The following is a 21,299-nucleotide window of genomic DNA, read 5'->3' as shown; positions in this document are numbered from 1 at the left end:
TTATAATATTAAAGAAAATGGTTTAAAATGAGAATAATCAGGGGCACCTGGGCAGCTCAGTAGGTTGTGTCCAACTTCAGCTCAGGTCATGATCTCACAGTTCATGAGTTCGAGCCCCACGTCGGGTTCCGTGCTAACAGCTTGGAGTCTGAAGCCTGCTTTGGATTCTGTGTGTGTGTGCACGCGCGCTCTCTCTCTCTCTCTGCCCCTCACCCACTCACACTCTGTCTCCTTCTCTTTCAAAAATAAATTTCAAAAAAAATTTTTTTAATGGGAATAATCATATAGTTAAAAATTATGAAGCCACTAAGTAGAATGACTCAGTTTCTCTACTTCTTAGCCTAGAAATGCTAGCCTCTTTTTCCAAATAATTGTTTTCTGGCTATAAAAGTTAGTATATTAATTTTATATTAAAAATGCAAAGAACACAAGAAGCCTAAAGAAAGAAGTCACTCATAAACTCACCACCTAAAAAACTATTAAGTTTCAATATACATATGCTGTAAGTCATTTTTCTTAGTTGTTACAGGAGCCCCTGAGTGGCTCAGTCAGCAGACTGTCCAACTCTTGATTTCGGCTCAGGCCATCTCACACATAGCCTGCAGTGGGCTGTGCTGACTGCGGGGAGGCTGCTTGGGATTCTCTGTCTCTGTCTCTCTCTCACTCTATCTCTGCCCCTCCCCAGCTCACACTGTCTCTCAAATAAACATTAAAAAAAAAGTTTTACAGAAATAGGATATTACCACACATTGTTTTGTAGTCTGTCTTTTCACTTAATACATCATTAATCATTTTCCATACACAAAAGAAATAACCTCCTTATTATATATAATTATATATATATATTTTATATTTTTATATAATTATATAATTATAGGATAATGGATCTGACAACTCCCATTGTAAAAATACTCCACAGAATATGTGTTGGTATAATCGCTGTTTTTCTAATAAGTTACTTTTTTTATTAAAAGAAATTTTTAAGTTTATTTATTTTGAGAGAGAGAGCGAGGGAGAAACAGCGATAGAGGAAGAAAGAAAATCCCAAGCAGGTTCTATGCCATCAGCACAGAGCCCGATGTGGGGCTTGAACTCACGAACTGTGAGATTGTGACCTAAGCTAAAACCAAGAGTCGGGTGCTTAACCGACTGAGCCACCCAGGCACCACTCTAATAAATTACATTATATTCATACTGTGCAGCCATATTAAGGAAGCCACTTACATTGTAGCATTTTTGCCCCCTTCCTCCTACAGTGCTAGGACTAAGCTTAAGAACAGTTGAAAACTTAATCTGTCTTTTATTCACAGTTATTAATTCCAAGTGTTCCTGAAACATTATAGTTCTAAGAAACCAATCTCTGTTCAAAGTAAGTGCCTTGGGATTACAAAGTTCTTAATACTATAGATTGTAATTTCACTTTTCCCAATTAAAAATGTCAGCATTTAATAAATTTTCTTTTAAGGAGAGTTTACAACTACAATAAAAGAGTGCGTATTTAGCTTGGGTCTTTATCCAGCTAAGTCTTACGCTGAAAACGCATTTATCAGTTACACTCAGTATTCAACACATCTGCCACACCCCACAAAAGAGAATTTGGCTCTTTATTTATCTTCTCCCATAGTATCTTAGCGGCAAATGTCAAACCAACATCCAGCTAGATAGAAGGGCAGAACAAATTCTGTGACATAAAAAGATGATTAAGCGGCATGTTCTACCCCCTAAATTTATCATTGTGAAGACCTTAAGCCTTTGCCTGTGTACACACACACACACACACACACACACACACACACACACACATATATATATATAATACGTGTATATACCTATGTATGTATATACGTATACACATATATACATACACACACACAAACACACACACACACACACACACACGAGTGCCACTGTCAGATAAAATGCAAAGTATCTAAAACTGAACATCTCTCCCTAACTTTCCCTCAAACCAATTCTACATCCAAACTGCCTCATTTCCAGTCATCACTCTTATTACACAGGCTCCAAGGATAGACATCTTGGGAGTGACATTTGTTTCTTCTGAACTTTCTCTTCTCTCCTCCTTTAAGCAGCATCAATCCAACTCCTGACAACCATGTTTGCCTTGGCAATATTACTCAGGCTTCTTTCTCTCCTTCAAATCCCTACTGCTGCCCCTAATCCCAGCCCTTATTTACTCCCAGACTGCTGCTGCAGCCTCCTATACAGTTTCTTCTCTATAAAATCCAGCCACATTGATTTTCAGGCTTAAATCCCCAAAATCTATTTCATGTCATTCTTCAGTTCTAATACCTAAAGGACTCCCTCTCTCCCTCAAAAACAAGCTCAGATTCCCCACCTAGTTTTTGGAGCTCTTCTTATAATAACCCAGAACTGCTTCTGCAGCCTGATTTGCTGCAGTTCCTACAAGCCCAGGCTCTTCACTGTTCTCAACACTTCCCACAGAAAATCCTGTCTATACTTTTCCTCCCATCTACCAAGACCAAGTTCAAATGCAAATCTTCCCTAGGAAGATTTCACCTACCTACCTTTCCCTTCTCTGAACATCAATTTAAATTTCTGAAGCGGATTTAAAATTTTACTCCACAATTTTGGGTATAAGAAAGGTCAGATTGAACAGGATTCGGAGCCCCTCATTCCAGAGGCCTGGTGAGAAACCGAGCCTTAGCTTTGTTTTTGAAGTCTCTCTTCCCTCTCTGAGCATCAAGAGGGCTACGAATGGGCTCAGTCCAACAAAAACCCTACAGTCTGAAACTATGTCCAAGTCAGTATGTCCACTTGTAGCCTAAGCCCAGGACACAGGGCAATCTTGACCTCAAGCCTGCAAGGCTACAGTTTTGTTCTTTGGAAGGTTCTTTTGTTTTTGTTTTTAGATAGCGAGCACACAAGCAGGAGGGACAGAGGGGGATGATGGATCTGAAGCAGGCTCTCCACTGACAGTAGCAAGCCCGATGAGGGGCTTGAACTCACCAACCGCAGAATTATGCCCCGAGCCAAAGCTGGATTTTCAACCAGCTGAGCCACCACCTAGGTGCCCCACAAGGCCACAGTTCTTAAGTCTCTAATATCCTATGGAACTCTATCAGGCATCCTGTCACCTCTTATGGGGAGTTACATGGAAATAGGACCCTGGTCCCTGATTCTGGTGGAACCTACCAAAAACCATGGCTTTCTCTTTGGGGAAGTTCCTTCCCAATCTTACCATTTCTCCCAGCCCCCATCACTCTCAAAGCTTTAGAACCCTTCCCAGTCATGGACAGTCAGCTCTCAGCCGAACTGCACTTTAAATGTTTTTCTAGCACATACCCTGGCTTGTGTTGTATTCTAGAAAGGCAGTAACATCCAATGTTAATACAAGCCTCAGGAGCAAACAGGAATGGAGTACTGTACTTGCACTCCCCATCCACCGTTGGGTGACCTCAGCAAGGTATTTAACTGCCCAAAGTCTCAGTTTACTTATCTGAAAAACTCTCTCAGGAATGGCATGATGATTAAATCAGGCCATAACAGTCCTATTAGTAATGACTTACATTTATGTAGCACTATGTGCCAAGCACTATTCTAAGTACTTTACATATATTAACTCATCTAATCCTCACAAGGCTTTATAGATAAGTAAACAGGAACAGAGGGAGTACATGGTCCAAAATCACATAGATAACAAGCAGCAGAGATAGGAATTAAACCCAAGCAATTTGTCTCAGTCTATGCTCTTTATTGCTTCCTATAAGCCTTCAATAAATGGTACCTTACTGCTATTAATAGAATTACTTGATTCTTAATATATCTGCCTCCTATCAATTGGAAGCTCCTTGAGGACAGCAAACATACAAACGTATCTGCAACAGTTGTTAGAAAGCTGGCTCTGAAGGCTCACTGCATGGGTTAGAAGGCTGCCTCCATCACTCACTAGTCTAAAACCTTGGACAAACTGCTTCATCTTCTAGCATGGTTGAAAGGATTAAGTGATTTCCAACATAGAAAGTACTTAGAAAAGTGAATGGCAGGCAGCTACTATAAGGAAATACAGATGTATCTCACTGATAGGAGATAGGATATCATCGTCGGTCTTTTCGAGATCTGGAACCGTGCCAGAGTTCCCAACAAATAACGTGCTAATCACCAACTCATCTCCATTACTTTTCAAGTTTCACATGTGTTTGTCTTGTTCCTAAAATCACCCCTTACAGAAAGGTTCCACCTTCATAAGAATAGTAATAAAACTTATATTGAATACTTACTAGGTGTCAGGGACTGTTCTGTTCTTTTTTCATGTATTTAATCATTTAACCTTCGCAGTGGCCTGATAGGATAAATACTATTATCATTTTCACTTTTTGTATGAAGAAACCAAGTCACAAAGTTTAATCCAATGCCACATGATCACACAGTCCAAACGTGACAGTCTATATACTTAATTACTTGTACTTTCTCTTCAGTAACTTTTATATTCCCCAGTATGTTTTGTAGAATTCAGTATACATGAAAAGGCACTAAAAGCACTTGTTGGTTGAAACTTTTTCACTAGAAATAGCATGAAAAATAGACATTTCAAACACTTAAAAAATACTATCTAAAAAGTCATCTAAAACTTAAAAGCCAAAGTTTCTCTCTTAATATCAAATAGACTTAGTCTTTGAAAAGGAGCACATCAGTGAAGCTGAATCACACAGATGAGGTCCGAGTTTTCCAGCTGTGAATGACTCAAAGGACTCAGACGTACTTCACATACTGAACATCCTATTCTGATAGACACATAGCACAGAAATGAAGCCTCTAAAAGAAGACATAGCCCGGAGATCTGTTACAAAATCTAACCCCAAAGCAAAGACTATTAATGCTTTAGGAGGTACACTTTTTCTTTTAACTCCCTTTCTGATTTTGAAAACAATTTACAAAAAACACTTCAGGCCTTCTTCCACAAACATCTTTCCATAAAGGGCAACAATTACAAATTAAAGAACTTCTCTGGGATACATAGAGAATCATCCAAGTAAAACAACCAAAGTTTCAGAGATTTAACAGTTATTTTTCTGCAGCTAAAAGGCCGCACAGGAAACAAACCAGTTGAACTAGTCTAGTCTTAGAGCCAGCTAAATGGAAGAGTGGGTTTTCACAGCCTTGGGAAAGTCTAGGTTTACAGGGCAAACCCTGCAGTGTTGAGCTCATTGTGGAGACATGTTCCTTTTCATTGGCAAAAAGGGAAAGGAAGTGAGCCATGCCCTAAAAAAAATATCACTAGAGACATTCCACCCGATACTTGATAAGGACTGGGAAGGCTGCCATCAACTCATGGCTAGAAGGAGAAAAATTTGGATCAGAAAGCAGCTGACCAGGAGAAACCATGTTAGGTATGGGAAAGATTTCTCAAGCTACAAATTTTTAACAAGGGAATCATTTAAACCAGTGGCTTCCATTTTTATCACTTTTTTGCTATGACCCACAGTGACAAATACACATAACACAATTACAAATATATACATAATTGAAACACAAATATACAAAACGTAACTGACACGTACAGTGTAACCTACCCTTACTAGGCACAAAGGACTATGAAGTTTCCGATTCTATTCTACTTTGTGTTTTGGGTTTTTTTTGTAATGTTTATTTTTGAAAGAGACAGACCAAGATAGAAAATGAGCAGGGGAGTGGCAAATGGAAGAGGACAGAGAATCCAAAGCAGGCTCTACTCTAACAGCAGAGAACCCAATTCAGGACTCAAACTCACAAACCCTGAGATCATGACCTGAGTGGAAGTCCGACACTTAACAGACTGAGCCACCCAGGTGCCCCTACTTGGTATTTTAAACATACTGGTTGAGATCCACTGGATGAACAGTGATTTAAACTCTGATCAACACAGGAGAATCTGAGGGTGTGTCTTAAAATAGCCTTTAGCTCCCCCTCAGAGCCCCACCGCCAACTCAGGAAAAGCTGCAGTGGAGCATCTGCTCTTGGGACAAGTACTGGGCTCTTGAGTGCTTAGGGAAAGGGCATCCAAAAGCTGTCTCCTCCAAGTCTGGCCATTCCTCACTGTGCTGGCCCCTCCTCTCTCTACTCCGGAAAGGCTGGGCTTACCCCACAGCTCTAGGTTTGATCTTTTTCTCTTACTACTCTGAGTGATGGGATTTCCACAGCTTGAAATTACTCCTAAATCCCATCCCCGAGGCTCCAGTTCTCAACACCTGTCTACCTCTTACACATTGCCAACTAAATTTTCCCACAAGTTTCAAATTCCTCAGGCCCAAAATTATACTGTAAGTACAGTCTCTCTTCCCTATCTTCTCACCCAAATCTGTTTCTCTTCCAGTTTTCCTCATCTTAAAGAATGGCACTACAATCCCTCACCCAAGCCACATCTGTGGGTCATCATTTACAATATCTTTTACCTCTACAATGAGTTGCCAATTCTACCTTAATATTCACTAGTACACAGATAAATGTTTAACCATCAGCTCTCCAAGCTTAAAAAAAAAAAAAAAAAAAAGTCCTGATTTGCAGCACTTTTCTATGTCTGTGATGTAAATGATGTCACTAAATGTGGAGTTTGGGAGAGATGTGCACAAATGGCTCCAGCACGCCACTGTCTATTCCTCGGAACCATTTCTCATCTCCATACCTACCGGTACTACCTTAATTCAGGATTTCACCTTCTCTCTCTGCAACCTACACAATAGAATCTTCATGGATTTCGTTGACCACTATCTCATAAACCACCCCCCGCTTTGACACAGTCTCCAAACTGTCTAAAAGCCAAGTCTCATCATGTCACTCTCCTGCTTAAGCCCCTTCATTGCCCACTCTTTATCTTCACATATAAGGGTCTTGATTATTTGGTCTCTACTGACCCTTGAGCTTTGTCTCTTGCCACACAACCACCTATAACCTCTATTGGAATCACACTGACATACATGCTTATTCCCAAACATAGGATACTGCCCCATGCCTCCGCACCCTTATTGTATTCTCACTCCCTGGGACAACCTATCCTAATTTGTTTACTGAGCACACCTCTTTTAAGATTCAGCTCAAATCCTTTCTCCAGAAAGCTTTTCCTCAACTCTTAGGTAGACCTGATGTCTCCCACTTTTATGCCTCCAATACATGTTAGCACCTCTAACACTCTATTGGATTTCTTTCTTTTCATATCCATCTCTTCCCACTAGATCTGAGCTTCTTAAAGGTAAGAATTAGATCTTATTCACAGACAGACCAAGCAGGTAATATCGTGATGGAATACAGTGGACTCTCAAGAAACTATATCAGCGATTAATATCCTAAGACCAACATGTACTAACTGATCAAACATCTATTGAATGAAAACATCAGGATGTTCTTGCCATATACCCAAGGCCAAAGGACAGCTAAGATACCCCACCTGTACCTTCTAGATTACTAGGGAGCCCATACTGCTATAGTCAAAGAATTTGCACTGTGATTTTTTTTTTTTTAAGCCTATTGGCTTCTGTGTTAGTTTCCTAGGGCAAGTACAAAAGACCACCTATCTTAAACATAAGAAATCATTTTCTCAGTTCTAGAAAAGTCCGAGATCAAGCCAACACCAAGGTTGCTTTCTTCTAAGACCACTCTTCTTGACTCGTAGAGATCTTCATGGTCACATGGTATTCTCTCACTATGTGTATTTATGTCCAAATTTCCTCTTCTTATACCAGTCATATTGGATCAGGGCTCACCCTAATGATCTCATTTTAATTTAATTACCTCCTTAAAGACCTTATCTCAAAATACAGTTACATTTTGAGGTAGTGGAGATTAGGATTTCAACACATGAATTTTAGGGGGCAAAATTCACTGAATAACAGCCTCCTGCTAAACTGTGAACTCCTCAAAAGGTAAGAATTATAGCCTTCTTTCTTAGTATCCACTGTGCCTAATGGAGTTCCCAGAACACAGCAGATTCTTAAGTTATCTGTGGGAGATAAATGAAAGATCTTCTCAGAAGTATAGTCCAAATCTGGATTGTTGTCCTTTCCAAATCTGGTGACCAGCACTAAGAATGTCGCTTTCACCCTTTCCCTAAAAGAAAGCTTGATGCAGGGTGCCTGTCTGGCTCAGTTGGTAGAGCATGAGAGTCCTGATCTCAGGGTGTTAAATTTGAGCAAGCCTCATGCTGGGTGTAAAGATTACTTAAAATTAAAAAAAAAAAAAAAAAAATCCTTAAGACTAGACATGCAAAGCCAATTGACAATATCCTGCCTCCCTCCACATCCATTCTTTTTTTTAAGTAGGCGTCACACCCAGCCTGGAGCCAACACAGGGCCTGAATTCACGACCCTGAGATTGAGATCTGAGCTGAGATCAAGAGTCAAATGCTTTACAGACTGAGCCACCCAGGCACCCCCCTCCATATCCATTCTACACACCCAGCCTCATAGTATCATGCATGGGCACGGTCAGATTCAAAGTCAAGAGAAAACCAACACACTCCACTAAACAAGGTAATAACTTAGGAGAAATGGCAAAATGAACATCTGCTACTTTTTCCTACCCAAAAGGAAACCTCTCCCTCCTGTCCTGCATGATTTTAGTGGGCCTACTGATCATGTAAGACTGCCTTCCTCACTATCAAGATGGAACATGACTTAATCAGTGTCCCTCCCTCTCTGAGGAATCTGAATCCTCAGTGGATAAACATGAAGATAGGAAATACCTAAAGGGAGTTAATTCAGTGCCATGAAAGGTGCCTGGTTCAAACATCCCTGAAATGGCCTTAGCTCCCGACCTTCCCAAGGCTTGACTGACACAGCCTGTTTCTGAGACCTGATAGTCTTCTAAAAAAAACAAACAAAATGGGTTTTCAATAAACTAGGAAGTGTTTATTCTGTAGCTCTCAAAGAATCTTGGCACATATAATGGCCCCCATAAGTGGGATGTGGTGGACCTATGAAAATGGGAGCAGGCGTAAGGATTCCCCCATCCATGTCTGAAAGTTGCATTCATCATCTTTATTACACCATTGCAAAGCAGCCAACTGCACTCTTCCTCCTTGCATTCTGGAACCCAGTCCACATGCCTCCCCAGGATAAATCTTTAGGGAAGTTGGTAGGCAAACATCAAAATACTAGAGTGTATGGCTATTTCGACAGCTTTCAGTATAATCCTAGAAATGACTTCACTTCAGCCTAGGCAGCCTATCTGATCACAGAGATGAGAACGTTCTGCCTCACCTACAGTGGCCTTTTCTTCTGTGGGAATCCAAGACAACAAAGTCAGATAATCATGAAGGACAATGAATCTGAATCAATCCATCAATGACAATGCTATAAGATCCAGGATAGAAGGAAACAGCAAAAAATAAGATCAGAACCAAGAGAACTGGGGGAAGCTAGATCCCCTAAGTACCTCTTGATGTATACTCCCTTCTGGGAAAAGCACCAAGCACTGGGATGAAGTCAAAGAAAAGAAACAACTACTACTGCCTTTATCGCAGAGGCAAAAGCAGCAAAATTAAAGGCTGAAGGACAGAGTAGCAAGGCCTATTTCTCAGAGAAAAACCCCCAGGCTATGGCCCAAAGTCAAGTACCAACCCAGAGGAGATAATGCATATTGATCAGCAGATTTAAGTAGAGTTAAGCTGCCACAGTAACTTTGGAAAATAAAACCTATCATTACTCCAAAATCAATTTCTACATGTCCTAACCACATGTCCTAACCACAGCACCACCAGAATTTGGGATACAGAAATAATATACCCCCGCTAGGAAAATCCTACCCAGTGTCCTCAAATGTGTACATGGAATTCATAGGAGCAATAGAGAGCAGGTTCAATAGTAGCTAGCACATAAGGCAGTGTGGGGGTTTATCCATCTATACATGTGTCTCTGGTATTGAAAGGGAAAAAATCAAATCATGGAGCAATAATAGCTAAATACAATGACCTCTGTAACATCTAAGACTAATATCAACCAAGCATCCAAGTTAATGTATATCAGCAACTTTCTACAAAGATACAGGGACCACAAGATTTCAATGCAGACAATAGGTAAAAATAGAGATTAATTCTGAAAAACAGATTATGTGCTAGAGACAAATGTAGGAAAAAATTATATTCCTTGAGTTGTACTAAGAGAAGAACTGATTTATGAAAAGTCTAAAATCAAACTGCTTATATCCAATCAGTTTATAGGTTATGATCTGGGGAACTGGGTAGCAAACAAAGCCAGTTCACAAGGAGGTGGACAGAAACCTGAGTGTGCCCGCCTTCCTCTGTGACAAGTGTACTCAGAAGCTTGGTTGCACACCACACAGAATCACAGTATCGATAGCATGGTCTCCTAGGATGGTCCTTCCAGGAGCAGCACTGGAATAAGGGATTCTTTCCCCCCACCCCCAATGTTTGTTTGTTTAAGTTATTTTAATTCCAGTATAGTTAACATACAGTGTTATATTAGTTTCAGGTATACAATATAGTGGTTCACTAATTCTGTACATTGCTCAGTGCAAGACATTCTTTTCTTACATCTATGTAACCCCGCTCCCACAAGTAATATAACCTACACCGTATTTCTATTAAATGGCACAGAATCGCTAGGAAGCAGAGAAGAATTTCCACTTCCATATGGATAGTATCTGTCGCTTACTTGTTAAGGGAGGGGAAATGTAATTCCCCAGACCCACTGCATTCTCCCATCATTTTTATTTACTGCCCTGAGAAAATATCCATTAGAAGCAAACTATAAGGAATATTTATGTTCTGTGAGCAAAGGGAAAAACAGAAGTTGGGTGGGGCCATGGATGAGTAAGGGCAGCCTAGAATGATTCTGCTAAAGATATTTCAACACTGATGAACACCAGAGGCCGTCATTTGGCTTATTAAAATAGTGCTGGATAGTCAGGAGAAGCTGGCACATTTTCCTGTAGATGAGATAGCCCTAGGGGTTTGAACAGTTGGAACACAGCTGCCATGGCTAAAACCAAGCAAGTACAGATGTCACACCAAAGTGGAAGTAATTTCATACCATCCCATGCTGCCAAATTCAAAATGCTAATGGTGAAAAAGTATTGAAGGAAGTCTTTAAAATAGACTAGATAACTATTTTAAATACCAATTCTGTGTGTAACTAAAAGTTTTTGCTGTTAAGGTCCACGGACAATAGTTATGGCTTAGAGAGCCCAGTCAAAAATTTTACTCCTCAGCAAGATGAATGTATTACAATGTGCCGTTCTTACGGTCTGGAACAGCCACAAAGTCACTCGACATCAGACTTTGTAACTCCAAAGGTCTTTCAGAAAATGTCCTTTTAGGCAATTCTTTCTCCTTGAATAGTTGTTTCCCTTATAAGTAGTGCTCTCATTCTCTATATCCTTAATGGATATACTAAATTACATGGCACCACATCTCAGTGCTCACTACCCTTAGAAAGACAAGCCAGGGAAGGGAACACTTCACACACATACACACACCCAAACTTACCAAATGCCTTCTTAGGTTCTATTAACTTCAAGGTAAAGGGTTCATCTTTTTTTAATTCCTTTAACTTTTTAGCAACATCATAGTGACGCCACCCAATGATATCTTCTCCATTTATGGATTCAATATGATCCCCCACACAGATGGTTTTAATGGAGTCAATTAGGCTACCATCTTTAATTCTCTGAAAGAAAATTAAGGATAACACTTAATACAAAATGGAACTGTATAACATTGCTTTTTATGCCCCTGAGACATTATACGTATTGACATATTCACAATGCAGCTTAATGCTCAGTTAAAGATAAAGACCAGGCAACAAAGGACAACCACCATACCTCATTCAGAATTCTGCTCCATCAGTCATCATACCTCCTCCAAGAAACTTCTCCTCAAATCCTCTGGGTTACTCCCCTAAGAATCATTAAGGTGTTACTCTCCTGCTTCTATAGTAAGTGTTGTTACATATGCTGAGCTCTAAACTAAGCACTTTACATTTGCCATCTCATTTAATTTCAACAACCTTTAGCAGAGCCTCAGACCATAGACTGAAAAATTGAAGCTTGGAAAGATTTGTTCCAAAAAATAGGAAGGGAAGGAAAACTTCCAGACTCATTCTATGAAGCCAGCATTACTTTGATTCCCAAACCAGACACCCAGCAAAAAAAGAGAACTATAGGCCAGTATCCCTGATGAATATGGATGTAAAAATTCTCAACAAGATACTAGCAAATCGAATTCAACAGCATATAAAAAGAATTATTCACCATGATCAAGTGGGATTCATTCCTGGGCTGCAGGTCTGGTTCAACATTCACAAATCAATGTGATACATCACATTAATAAGAGAAAAGATAAGAACCATATGGTCCTGTCAATCGATGCAGAAAAAGCATTTGACAAAATTCAGCATCCTTTCTTAATAAAAACCCTTGAGAAAGTCGAGATAGAAGGAAAATACTTAAACATCATAAAAGCCATTTATGAAAAGCCCACAGCTAATATCATCCTCAATGGGGAAAAACTGAGAGCTTTCCCCGAGATCAGGAACACCACAAGGATGTCCACTCTCACCACTGTTGTTTAACATAGTGTTGGAAGTGCTAGCATCAGCAATCAGACAACAAAAGGAAATCAAAGGCATCAAAATTGGCAAATATGAAGTCAAGCTTTCACTTTTTGCAGATGCCATGATACTCTACATGGAAAACCTGATAGACTCCACCAAAAGTCTGCTAGAACTGACACATTAATTCAGCAAAGTCACAGGATACAAAATTAATGTACAGAAACCAGTTTCATTCTTATACACTAATAATGAAGCAACCAAAAGACAAACAAACTGATCCCATTCACAATTGCACCAAGAATCATAAAATACCTAGGAATAAACCTAACCAAAGATGTAAAAGATCTGTATGCTGAAAACTATAGAAAGCTTATGAAGGAAATTGAAGAAGATACAAAGAAATGGAAAAATTCTGTGCTCATAGATTGAAATAATATTGTTAAAATGTCAATACTACCCAAAGCCATCTACACATTCAACGCAATCCCAATCAAAATTGCACCAGCAATCTTCCCGAAGCTAGAGCAAGCAACCCTAAAATTTGTATGGAACCACAAAAGACCCTAAATAGCCAAAGTAATATTGAAGAAGAAGACCAAAGCAGGAGGCATCACAATCCCAGACTTTAGCCTCTACAACAAAGCTGTGATCATCAACACAGCTTGGTATTGGCACAAGAACAGACACATAGACCAATGGAATAGAGACTCCAGAATTGGACCCACAAAAGTATGGCTAACTAATCTTTGACAAAGCAAGAAAGAATATCCAATGGAAAAAAGACAGTCTCTAACAAATAGTGCTGGGAGAACTGGACAGCAACATGCAGAAGAATGAAACTAGACCACTTTCTTACACCAGTCACAAAAATAAACTCAAAATGGATGAAGGACCTGAATGTGAGACACGAAACCATCAAAATCCTAGAGAAGAAAGCAGGAAAAAACCTCTCTGACCTCAGCCTCAGCGATTTCTTACTTGACACATCTCCAAACGCAAGGGAATTAAAAGCAAAAATGAACTATTGGGACCTCATGAAGCTTTTTATCTTTGCACTGCAAAGGAAACAATCAACAAAAGTAAAAGGCAACCAACGGAATGGGAAAAGATATTTGCAAATGACATATCGGACAAAGGGCTAGTATCCAAAATCTATAAAGAACTCCCCAAACTCCACACCCAAAAACAAATAATCCAGTGAAGAAATGGGCAGAAAACATGAATAGACACTTCTCTAAAGAAGACATCCAGATGGCCAACAGGCACATGGAAAGATGCTCATGTCACTCCTCATCAGGGAAATACAAATCAAAACCACACTCAGATATCACCTCACGCCAGTCAGAGTGGCCAAAATGAACAAGTCAGGAGACTATAGACGCTGGAGAGGATGTAGAGAAACAGGAACCTTCTTGCACCGTTGGTGGGAATACAAACTGATACAGCCACCCCGGAAAACAGTGTGGAGGTTCCTCAAAAAATTAAAAATAGATCTACCCTATGACCCAGCAGTAGCACTGCTAGGAATTTACCCAAGGGATACAGGAGTGCTGATGCATAGGGGCACTTGTACCCCAATGTTTATAGCAGCACTTTCAACAATAGCCAAATTATGGAAAGAGCCTAAATGTCCATCCACTGATGAATGGATAAAGAAGATGTGGTTTATACATACAATGGGATACTACTTGGCAAGGAGAAAGAATGAAATATGGCCTTTTGTAGCAACATGGATGGAACTGGAGACTGTTATGCTAAGTGAAATAAGTCATACAGAGAAAGACAGATACCATATGTTTTCACTCTTATGTGGATCCTGAGAAACTTGACAGAAGACCATGGGGGAGGGGGAGGGGGGAAAAAAAGTTAGGGAGGGAGGCAAACCATAAGAGACTCAAAGACTGAAAATAAACTGAGGGTTGATGGGGGGTGGGAGGGAGGGTTGATGGGGGGATGAGCATTGAGGAGGGCACCTGTTGGGATGAGCACTGGGTGTTGTATGGAAACCAATTTGGCAATAAATTTCATATTTAAAAAAAAAATCATATGCATTCCCTACTCTTACCAAGTGGAGTAATAACTTCTTCTGAATCCACAGTATGATCACTGCATCTAAGAGTTAAGAGCAAAACTCATGTACCCCAGCATCTCTATAATTATCATTAGAAAAAAGAAAATTGTAAAAGGGTAACCTGGGAAGGTTGGGCATTTTTAAGTTTTATTACTATATACCAAAATTCACAATAGGCTTCTATTTCACCCCCAAATTTTAAGAACAATGCTATGTTCATTATAATAGTAACTATTAATATGCTTTATGCAAGTGAAATAATACCAATTCAGAGCTCATTATCATTACGAATAATCAATTATAAAATAAATGAGAAATTTATAATCTGACACTGTTTTATTAGGGGTCCATATTAACATTACAAGTTAACAGAATTAAGAGTAACCACAGCAACCACTAAGTACAACTGGAATTTCTAAAAGGTCACAGAAAAATAAACAAGATTTTTAAGAAGACTAGAGTCTAAAGAAACAAAAAAAACTATTAAATATCCTGTTATCTACCCATTCTTAAGCCATTAGAGAGTGTGAAAATCTATACATAAATATTGCCTTCTTAAATTTTACTCTCATCTATCTCTTCATACCTTCTGAACCTATTTTTTTTCCTTTGAACAACACACAAATTTCAGTGTCCTATCACATGTTAAGACTTGTCACAGTTTTATTAATACGTAGTATATAAAATTAAATGAAAAACTTTACAGACATGCATAAATCTTACTAATAAATTAAAGGTCAGAGGAACAAAAATCTACACTGTCTTGGGCCTAGGAGTAGTCACAGAAGTCACTAGAAGAGTGTCTAGACAGAAGGAGGAAAGGCAGTTACCAGAAGTCCAAGTAGCAAGGCGAGAATCCAGGTGGGCAAGAAAAACATCAAAGCACAGGTAAATAATCAGAAGTAGCAGATAAGGATCTGGGATGAAGAGACAGGAAAATCGGTGTAAGAAACCTGAACACCATAAGGTGAATACAGAAGTGGAAGACACAGATTATAGACATTGTGGGTTACCTAAGCTTTAGCCTCTTAAGTTCATAAAATAAAGAATGAGGTAGTAATTGAGACAAGTTTCTGGAATATATGCTTTGATAATCATATTATAACACGACAGAGATTAGTAATCTTGCTAAAAATGCTACTCGAACACAAAGGATGGAAAAAAGATATTAATGCCATGCTTATATTTAGTGAGTCACTTAATATCCTCTGTAACACTTAAAACTTTGTCTAATCTGGTTTTATCTCATCTTGATACTGCAAAAAAGCAGAGAAGACAAATTTTTAAAAGATAGGATTTACAGCATTATTAAACTCAGAGGATCCTAGCCACCTCAGAGAATTATTATTCTCCGTTATTTCATCGCATATACTTATAAAACCTGCTAATCACAGACACCAGAACTCTAGGGCAGCATCCCACCCTCCTCAAAATCTTAGGTATCACATTCAAGGTTGTTTGAGCTGCACACCCTGCTGCCACGGTCAGCAATTTTGAGATCTGTGCTGCTGATCCTAACACTGTCCTCAGACTATGCTCATGATAATGTAACATTCTTAATTATAAACAGTTATTTCACTTAGTCCTCACAACAAGCCTCATTCCGTTAACAAATGAGGATACCAAGGTACAATGATTACTGATGAAAAGAACACAACAAAAAGAACTGGGCTTCAAACAGACGTTGCACCCACAGACTGCATGACCCTAAATTATGACAAAGCCTAGAATATTTAGCACCTGTCCCTCTGTATAAGTGTTTGCCAACCAGTCCTAAACCATTCTGGGAATTTCTAGTTTTAAGTATACTCTGAATTTTCTGATAAGGTTATTTATATGCTCTGGTTCTGGGAAATCTAGGCTTGGATGCTAAAATCACAAATATTTAAGTCTGTTGTCTTTTACCCAAGAAGTTTTACCTGTGAAAACCACACCATACTTTAATTCAAATTTAAGAAATCACATAAATGTTTTAGATTCAACATAGATCCTACAGTATAGGTCTGACATTTCACTTACCATAATGCCCTAAGGTCCATCTATACCGCCAAAACTGGGAAGATTTAATTCTTTTATACAGCTAATACTAATGCTCCATTGTGTGTATATACACATACATCTTTATCCATTTATCAACTGATGGACACTTAGGTTGCTTCTGTATCTTGACTACTGTAAAGCTGCAATGAACACCATACACAAAGGCATGGTGTATTTATCTTTCCAAATTAGTGTTTTCATTTTCTTCAGATAAATACCAGAAGTGGAATTGCTGAATTGTATGGTAGTTTTTTAATTTTTTAAAGAAAACTCCATATTGTTTTCTATAGTGACTGCATGCTACATTCCTATCAACAGTATACAAGGGTTCCCTTAACGTACCATCCTCATCAACATTTGTTATTTTTAGTCTTTTTGGTAATAGCCATTCTAACAGGTGGAGGTGGTAGCTCATTGTGGTTTTGACTTGCATTTCCCTGATGATTAATAACCTAGAACATCTTTTCATGGGGGCACCTGGGTGGCTCAGTCGGTTAAGCGTCCAACTCTTGGTTTCAGTTCATGATCTTGCAGTTCGTGGGTTCAAGCACCCCTCCAGGCTCCATGCTGGCAGTGCAGAGTTGGCTTGGGATTCTCCCTCCCCTACCTGTCTGTCCCTCCCCCACTCATGCGTGCAGTCTCCCAAAACAAACTTCAAAAAAAAATCTTTTCATGTATCTGGTAGTCATCTAGGTCTTCTTTGGAAAAATGTCTATTCAGCTTTTTTGCCCATTTTTTATTAGACTTTTTTTAGTTTGATATAGTCCAACTTGTTTGCTTTTGCTTGTTTTCAGATTCAAAACTCATCACCAAAAACCTATGTCAAGGAGCTTACTCCCCACGTTTTCTTGTAGGAGTTCTGCGGTTTCATGTTTTAATTCAAGTCTTTAGCCCATCCTGAATTAATTTTTGTGTATGATGTGAGATAATGATCCAATTTCATTCTTTTGCAGATGGCTATCCAATTTTCCCAGCACCATTTATTGAAGAGAATCCCTTCTCCACTGTAGATTCTTGGCTCCTTTATTATAAATTGACTATATACACAAAAGTTTATTTCTGGGCTCTGTATTCTGCCATAGTGATCAGTGTTTCTATGCCAATACCACACTTTTTAAATTACCAGAGCTTTGTAATATAGTTTGAAATCAGGGAGTGTGATGCCTCCAGCTTTGTTCTTTCTCAACCTTGCTTCAGCTATTCCAGGTCTTCTACAGTTCATATGAATTTTAGGACTATTGTATTTCTGTGAAAAGTGCCATTGGAATTTTGACAGGGATCACACTGACTCTGTAATATTGCTTTGGTTAGCATTTAACAACATTAATTCTTCCAAGGCATGAACATGAAATAGCTTTTCATTTGTATCTTTCTTACATCCTATAGTTTTCAATTATTGGTCTTTCCCCTTGGTTAAATTTGCTCACAGGTATTTTATTCTTTTTGATACAATTATAAATGGAATGGATTCTTCTGATAGATTATTCACATATAAAAGTGCAAGATTTTTGTGTATTAATTTTGTATCCTGCAACTTTACTGTAGTACTTCTAACAGTTTTCTGGATAAAGTCTTTAAGGTTTTCTATATCATCTTCAAGCAGTGACCATTTACTTTTTCCTCTCCAATTTGGATGCCTTTTATTTCTTTTACTGGCCTAACTGCTCTGGCTAGAACTTCCAATATTGTGTTGAATAGAAGTGGCAAGAGAGAGCATGCTTGCCTTGTTCCTGATCTTTGTGGAGAAAAACTGAAAGTTTTTCCTTTAAGGATGATGTTAGCTGTGAGCTTGTCCTACAGGACCTTTATGATGTTGAGGTATGTTCCCTCTATACCACTTTGTTGAGTTTTTGTTTTTTTTTTTTTACCATTTGAATTCTTTCAAATGTTTTTTCTTCAACCATTGAGATAAAAAATGTTTATATCCTTTTGTTAATGTGGTATATCACACTGATTTATGGGTGTTTAATCACCCCTGAAATAAATACCACTTGACCATGATGTATGATCCCTTTAACATATTGAATTTGATTTGCTAATATTAAGGATTTTTGTATTTATGGTATTAGGAATACTGGCCTTTTTCTTGGGGCATTCTTGTCTGGTTTTTCTATCAGGGTAATTCTGGCTTCATAAAAGGAGTTTGGAGGAGTTCACTCTAATTTTTGGAAGAGTTTAAAAAGGACTGGGATTAATTATTCTCTTTGAAGGCTTGGTAGAATCCACCAGTGGAGCCATCTGGTCCTGGGCTTTTGTTGGGAAGTTTTTGATGACTAGCAAGGAGACTGAATCCATCTGTTCAGATTTTTTATTTCGTCAGTCTTGGTAGGTTGTAGGTTTCTAGGAATTTACTCATTTCTTACGTTGTCCAATTTGTTAGATAGGATAGTTCATAGCAGTCTCTTACTATCCTCTACATTTCTATGGCTCCACTGTAACATCTCTCATTTGATTTTGAGTCCTTTTTTGTGAGTCTAGCTAAAGGTCTGTCAATTATTTTTCAAAGAACCAGCTCTTTGTTTCATTGTCTTTTTAGTCTCTATTTCTGCTCTAATATTTGTTATTTCCTTCCATCTACTAACTTGGGGTTTCATTTAGTTCTTTTTCTAGTTCCTTGAAGTGTAAAGTTAGGCTGAGAATGGTTTCTCAAGGCAGGCATTTACCTCTGTGAACTTCTTAGTCCGTGTAAATGTAGAGCTACGTAGTACTATTAAATACAGTTCTCTGCTCATCTAATTATGTGATGATTTGTTAGTACTCCTAATTGATAACTTAATAGCAGTATCAGATTTTTATAGATCATTCCTTTATACCTGCAACAATCCTGTGAAATAGGTGTTAATATTCCCTTTTGAGAGAAGGATCAGAGAAGCTTAATGACTTATCAAAGATCATTTGTCCAAGTAAATAAGTGGTTGGACTAAGACTGAAAGCAGGCATGTGTAGTTCTAAAGTCCATGCTCCTATATATCACCACTCCCTGATCATGGAATCCTTCTTCCTTACCCTTGTCAATCTATACCACACTGTCCTACTCTAACCTACTTGGACTTCTAGCCACTACTGAAAGGATATCAAGTACTCACTTTAGCATATATACTAAAATTGGAACTATATAGAAAAGATTAACACAGTCCCTGCACAAGAATGACATACAAACTCTTGGAATGTTTCATTTTTTTCTCCTGCTTATCTTAGCAAAAATAAACATTGAAAGGGTGAGCCAGAAATTAATGAAAATGATTACTTATAAGGAGTGGGAGAAATGAGTAATGGGATAGAGGGCCAGGAGAAAGTGACAGATCTCTGAACGTCTTTTAATATACTTTTGAATCATTTTAATATTTTATTTTTTCAGAAAAAATTAGAACATGATGCGGAGAAAACTCAATTCAAAGAGAAGTGGATTCAATAGTATTTCAAATGAATAACCATCACCTAATGGGGAAAGGGACAGGAAAGAACCCATTCCAAGTAACCTGAATAGAATACTTTGTGTATGTACATGTGTGTACATGCATACCAATCTTGAACTCTTAATAGGTTCTTCATAATATGGATATAGCAATCCTGAAACTATTTTGCATATATTGTAGGACTGAGCAAATGAGTAAATATTTTATTTTAAAAAGTATTTTAATAGGGGCACCCAGGCAACTCAGTCAGTTGAACATCAACTCTTGGTTTCAGATCATGATCTTCTGGTTTGTGGGTTTGCACCCCACATCAGGCTCTACACTGACAGTGCAGAGCCTGCTTGGGATTCTCTCTCCCCGTCTCTGCCCCTTCCCCACTCATGCTCTCTCTCATAATCAACTTTTAAAAAAATATATATATATATATAACATATTATATGTATATATATATATATATATTTTTTTTTTTTTTTTAATGGGGGAAGGCAAGGGAAAAAAAAAACCTATGGGGCAGGATTAAAATTTGAGGCATAATTTTGAGTCCATTTACTTCTAAAATAGGTTTTCTAACCCCATCACTGAAAAGACCCAGAAACAAGGACACTCCAGTGACCATGAAGGAGTCTAACTAGCATCCAGATCTTGACTTTGAAATATCCATCCTCACCAAAAGCAAAACCAGAGCCCCATGAAAAAATGGTTGATTCCAGGCTTGGGAAAAGACAAAAGATGAACCTAGAACATCTTGTTGTGCCAGAGAAGAAGAACTGCTTAATAAATGATCAGAGACATGTCAAAGGATACACAAGCCAGCTGAAAGATTCCGGCAGACCAAATCTCAGAAAATCTGAGCATAAGCAACAGTTGTGGACTATAACCCATTAAGTGAGAAATCATGTATCCATGCTGATAAAAACAAAAAACAAACAAAAAAAAAACATGCCACTTTTTTTCAACAGAAGGTTTTAAATATATAAGAAATGATGGAATTTTTTAAAATTCACCATTTTGAAACCATTATAATAAAAATCAATTCAGGCAAAAATCAATCAACAGATGTTCAATCTGTAAGGTGCAAGTAGGAAAATGATATTTTTAAAATAAAGTTTCTCCCCACAAATATTAATTACAAAGGAAAATATAACATTGCAATGAAGACTGGCAGACACTATACCTTAGGTAAGTGACAAAGGTCATAAGCAAGCTAACATAATGCACCTTCCCATGTGGTACACCAAGAGGGACACATCT

The 21,299-nt window shown here is 38.4% G+C and overlaps 1 protein-coding gene and 1 non-coding gene across 4 annotated transcripts in view; one reads left to right on the top strand and one right to left on the bottom strand.

The window, feature by feature from the left end:
- The window catches only part of GIPC2 (GIPC PDZ domain containing family member 2), an 89,425-nt gene that overhangs the window by 32,176 nt on the left and 35,950 nt on the right, over nucleotides 1-21,299 (bottom strand). For all 3 annotated transcript variants that reach the window (XM_042997652.1, XM_042997651.1, XM_042997653.1), the window contains exon 3: nucleotides 11,456-11,636. In XM_042997652.1, the coding sequence (XP_042853586.1) occupies nucleotides 11,456-11,636 (181 nt within the window). The remainder of the gene's footprint in view (nucleotides 1-11,455; nucleotides 11,637-21,299) is intronic.
- LOC122241662 lies at nucleotides 19,711-19,814 on the top strand. The gene has a single exon (XR_006221901.1). It is a non-coding gene; the product is annotated as a U6 spliceosomal RNA (small nuclear RNA).

This window comes from Panthera tigris, chromosome C1, assembly GCF_018350195.1.
Source record: "Panthera tigris isolate Pti1 chromosome C1, P.tigris_Pti1_mat1.1, whole genome shotgun sequence".
Taxonomy (NCBI): Eukaryota; Metazoa; Chordata; class Mammalia; order Carnivora; family Felidae; genus Panthera; species Panthera tigris.
Note: the sequence above shows the minus strand (reverse complement) of the source record. Positions and strands in the feature narration are given on the sequence as shown.